General features: G+C 42.2%; 2 protein-coding genes across 2 annotated transcripts in view; both read left to right on the top strand.

Annotated features, from left to right (window-relative positions):
* Pmar_PMAR027190 (conserved hypothetical protein) lies at positions 1-1,877 on the top strand (the record flags this gene model as incomplete). Its single annotated transcript, XM_002775283.1, has 6 exons — positions 1-140; positions 289-386; positions 444-549; positions 756-892; positions 1,344-1,473; positions 1,755-1,877. Coding segments are annotated over 6 exons (709 nt in total), but the record flags the coding sequence as incomplete, so codon positions are not given.
* Positions 1,878-3,190: 1,313 nt separating this feature from the next.
* The window catches only part of Pmar_PMAR027189 (hypothetical protein), a gene marked incomplete at both ends in the record, with an annotated part of 3,974 nt that continues 2,551 nt past the window's right edge, over positions 3,191-4,613 (top strand). Inside the window, 3 exons of the mRNA XM_002775282.1 lie at positions 3,191-3,242; positions 3,561-3,675; positions 3,984-4,109. Coding sequence (XP_002775328.1) covers positions 3,191-3,242; positions 3,561-3,675; positions 3,984-4,109 — 293 coding nt within the window. The remainder of the gene's footprint in view (positions 3,243-3,560; positions 3,676-3,983; positions 4,110-4,613) is intronic.

Genomic DNA, 4,613 nt, shown 5'->3' with positions numbered 1-4,613 from the left:
GAACGATCCGGTTACTCCTCGGAATCGTCAAGTAGCGTTGAGTACGCCTATGGGGAGGCGTGGTGTGGGAAGAGGGAAGGAGCGTGATTCGGAGTATGCTCAAGTTCGAAGAAGAATTATGATGCCGTATGTCCTCTCTGGTAAGTTTATGAGGATTCTCATTGGGAGGTGTATTTTCGATAACTATGTTGTGTGTTTTGAAGAAATGGTCGAGTTTTATGTGGGGAAAAATCAACTGTAAAAATTAGAAATTTGCGATTTTGCAAGATTCCCTTTCTTTCCTTTCAGGTTACGTCCAATTGGCACTGAATATCGCGGTAGGCGTGTTCTGGCTTTATATGCTGTATTCTCTCGCTACTACTATTTCGGCTGATATCAATGAAAAAGTGACTTCGATATTTCTGCTGTTGTTGTTGTTGCCCATATTGGCGTCTCTCTCATAGATGAGTATCTACTCTGATGAAGTGATGGATCAGATCAGTCAGTGTTCGAGAGACTATCGCGAGAATAGATGTGATCCATCTACTAGGGTGCCGGCAGTAGAGCAGGGTAATAGGGAATAGTACGTGGGTGGTCGCTTGATGTGGTTGTGAATTGAGTATTGGTTATGGAAACGAAGTGAAGGAGTTATGGTAATGAGGATTTTTTTCTAAAATATATAGTAAACTTCGTTCCTTAGTTTTTGGTGATATTTTCTGCTTTTGACTGGTGTGACGGGGGATAGCAATAGTTGTTGCTGTTGTTGTTGCTATCAGCTTGTCGCACGTGGGAACAGTGTATGGCGCGCGACCCGGTTTTAGTGGCTAAGAGGAGCAACTTCACTATGGAGACGCTGGGGGAGAGTTTGAATGGATTCTTCGAGAAGTTGACGTGGAAAACCATCGCCTGTCTGGTAGTGATTGGGAGGCTCCTTCAGGATGCTAAAAATTATTGCATTTCCCTTGTATTTTTTATCTTCTCGAGAGAGTTTGTCCGGTGGTCTAATAATTACATGTTGATGTTGATCCACACTGAAAAGTCGATGTGAGCGAGTTTTCAAGAGACGGCTAACTGACCTAGCGATTCATGCTTTTGTCGAGAACTGTGTGTGTGGGAATTTGAGAGGCTCAGGATTGTTGTTGTTGTTGTTGTTGCTGTTGTTGTTGTTGTTGTTGTTGTTGTTGTTGTTGTTGTTGTTGTTGTTGTTGTTGGATGATCGATGATCCCTATCGGGGAGTTCATCAGCATATGCTGGATGCATACCTCTATGGACCTTGTGTAGAGGAGGACGTGTTGTTGGGCCAATAACACCTCCTCCTCCTCCTCCTTCTCCTCCCACTGCGCCAATAACTTTGGCGTTTCAGATGCTGTTGTGCTTTGGGCTGGTGATATCATATAATGCAGCATTCTGGATGACGAGTAAAAGTGGGGGGAATTCTGGGGCCGGTATGCCAAGGGAGTTATTGCGGGAATTACGACAAGCTAAGAGGGCAGGTAGTGATGGTAGTCGAGTAGGGAATGCGCGTGGCTGTAGATCGAGAGGTCGTGGGTTCGATTCTAGGGGTAGGCATTTATCCCTGCTGAGTTTCGGAAAAGCTCTGAGGTTGGCGGTGATTTCGACACCCAAAAGACGTCAAGTTGCCTACGCATTGACTTTAAGCGCATAAATAGTTTTGTATAATTTAACGAGTGAAATCAATTAGGTTAATCAGGACTCGAGGTTATGAGTAGTGGTGATGGGACTCCGTGTTGAGCGTATCTGTACTTCTCTGTAGTGTATTCATCTTCTGAGGAAGATGATGATGACGATGAGCCCGCCCTATACCGGCATCTACATCGACGCAGTGCCAGCCGGGCTTCCCCATCAACGTAATAATGTACTATATTTCTACTAAGTTGAGTTGACTCTGTTTCTTATCTTCTACATTGAGTTGAGTTGGAACTGGTGCTGAGATCGGTGAACTTTCCTTACTGTGGGAGAGTGGGTACTTTTATGCAACTCGGCCAGCGGCAATTATGATGAGTACTTGCTGTAACAGAGAGGGGTATAATGATTAGAATATTATACCTCGTATTTTAAATAGAATCATATCATTCGCCGGAATTTGAGGTCCTATGGCATAGTCTTGAGACGGGCCTCTTAGTAGAGAGGGTAGTCTTGTTGTGGTTTATACAAAATCGAGCGGAGGTTCGTCGATGACGTGTTCATAATACGTCAAGAAATTGTCATCATCGCAACGATGATGGAACTACAAGGAATGTATTATATAATTTTTATGGAAGGCGTGGTATGTGACGATGAGATTAGTTCGACCATCACGATGCCAGTGACTACTCGTCGAGCGAGCTATGATGACCCACCGTCCGACACGGCCATAGGAGAAGGAATACAGAGTACGTTGGGATCGGCTGCTTTGGTTGACTATGGCTTTAGACACTCCCGAAAAAACAAGGTCATCTGTGCAGTGTAGGGGGTTGCAGACGGCCCCTCCAGCGGCTGTGGTTCGCAAGGAGGAAGGAACACCGGATGCGGTGCTTTTGAAGTGCTATAGCCGACATGTAATACGAAGAGCTGGGGGGAATTTTGTGGCGCGTGACGATTTTTGGAACTTTTTCTACGTCACTTCAGTTTTTTTGATGAGCATTTGAATGTAAATGGACTGGTTTTTTTAGGGCCAGAAAAATGCGAAAAATTACAATTGTAATATCCTGGCGAAGTTTGCATATTTTTGGATGATCGTGTTAGAATAGGCGTGCGATATGCGAAACTTTGGGGGGCTTTAAAGTCGCTGATGCTTTCATCAAAATCAATGCATTGAAATGATCCTAGGCTCGTTTTGTGGATGAAATTTGCGGAGCATTTACTGTCCATTCGGGTATTCCGTGTGTGCTCGTTGTTCGAAAGTCTAGTTTGGTTTTGTAAAGTAGATTCACAATAGAGATGTGGAATCGTTTTTTGAAACTGTATGCGACGATTATATAAGTGGGTGATTTTTTCCCGAACGTTTTAGCTATCGTTCAATCCCGGGATGTTGGATCATTCGCGATACTGGTCGGAGGAGAGTCTCAGAGATTTGTGCCGAAAGTTGAATTTGGAGGTAGGCCGCAAAGATTCCTTCGTATCTTTGCGCACAGCGAAGATTTTGTCTAATCTCAGTCGACTGGAACGCGAGAAGAGTTGATAAATCGTCTAAGAACGTGGCATGAGGAAATGGATGTTGGTGGTAACGCGGCGGTCGGGTTGCGGAGTTACTCGGCAGCAGGTAGTATAGGGAGTGGCGGTGTGATGTGGGGTAGTTTGAGGGAGGAGTGGTATGGGAATGATGATGAATTTTTATTTTTATTTTTATTTTTTATTTTTTATTTTTTATTTTTTACTTTTTACTTTTTACTTTTTACTTTTTACTTTTTAATTTTTTCAAGAAATGAGGAAAAAAATAGAAACTAAGTGATGAGTATTATTTATGTTTTTTTGTATTTCTTTTTGTGTATTATTAATTTTTTCTCCAATTTCAAGTTGGGTCAGCTTGAAGTTAGAGTAGGAGATTCGTCCGATTGCGATTTCTCTCGTTCTTTCTCAGGTGGTAATTTTTGGCTGATTTCTGTAAAGGAGACTTTGGTGGCCTCCAAATTTAAGAGTCCATTCAAAAGGGGAAGTGCTGTGGATGGTGATGGAGTAGTGAAGCCGATATTGAGGTAAAATCGACCGCTGTGGGAAACGAACTTGTGCGGGGTTAGGAGGAGTGGAATTGTTGTCTTCAGACAGGATTCTCCCCATGCGGACTCGTTTTCTATTGTCTAGAATCTATACTTCGATGCAGGGAATCTTTCAAGAACTTATAATTTTCCCGGGAAAAACTCACCTTTGATGAATTTTCCACGTATGGCTAAGAACACATTCTTCAATCAGTTCCCCATGTAAATGTCATCATCACATTAGGAACATTTCTCACAAACCCTGGGGGAACGTGATTTCTCGAAACTAGTGATATGATCATTTTCAGACGAGATTCTGCGTATGCGGATGAGTCGGACTTGCCTTATATTGTCCCGAAGGATGGTTCGACGAAAAAAAGGAGAAGTGGTTCTCTTGGCGGAGTCACAGAGAGCAAAGCTAAGCGAAGAACTAGGTAAGGTGGAAAGTGACGGATTTATGGTATTAGAATATATAATAATCGTCGGACTGCGTTCACGAAAGATTCGTGTTTGATCGCTCCTGAGATGAGGGTGACGGTATTAGTGTATATATACTGGTAGTGGAATAATACTGCGTATATATAGCGTTAAATCGTTGGTGTTATTCGTGGTAAATTACTTAGAAGTTTAATATGATAAAATCACTAAAATATTTCCATTCGAAATAAATTGATACGATAGTAACTTGTATAAAGTGGAGGGTTTGCTGTTAGCCTCGAACGCCAGAATAGTAGTTGCTGAGTTCGGAAGTTGAATTTGTTCCTAAGAATTTTCATATCGGCTACTACCTTAACCGTGCAGCGCACTCACGTGAAGAGTGTAACTACGTGGTAAATGAATATAATAATATTTTGTATCCTAGTTGTATTATCATATAATTTCTATATAGTACTATAATGGAGTTCACCCTAGTGATGTGAAAAACACTAGTGAAAAAC

This window comes from Perkinsus marinus (genome assembly GCF_000006405.1).
Source record: "Perkinsus marinus ATCC 50983 genomic scaffold scf_1104296956056, whole genome shotgun sequence".
NCBI classification, from domain to species: Eukaryota; Perkinsozoa; order Perkinsida; family Perkinsidae; genus Perkinsus; species Perkinsus marinus.
This window is presented reverse-complemented; position numbering and strand designations above follow the sequence as displayed.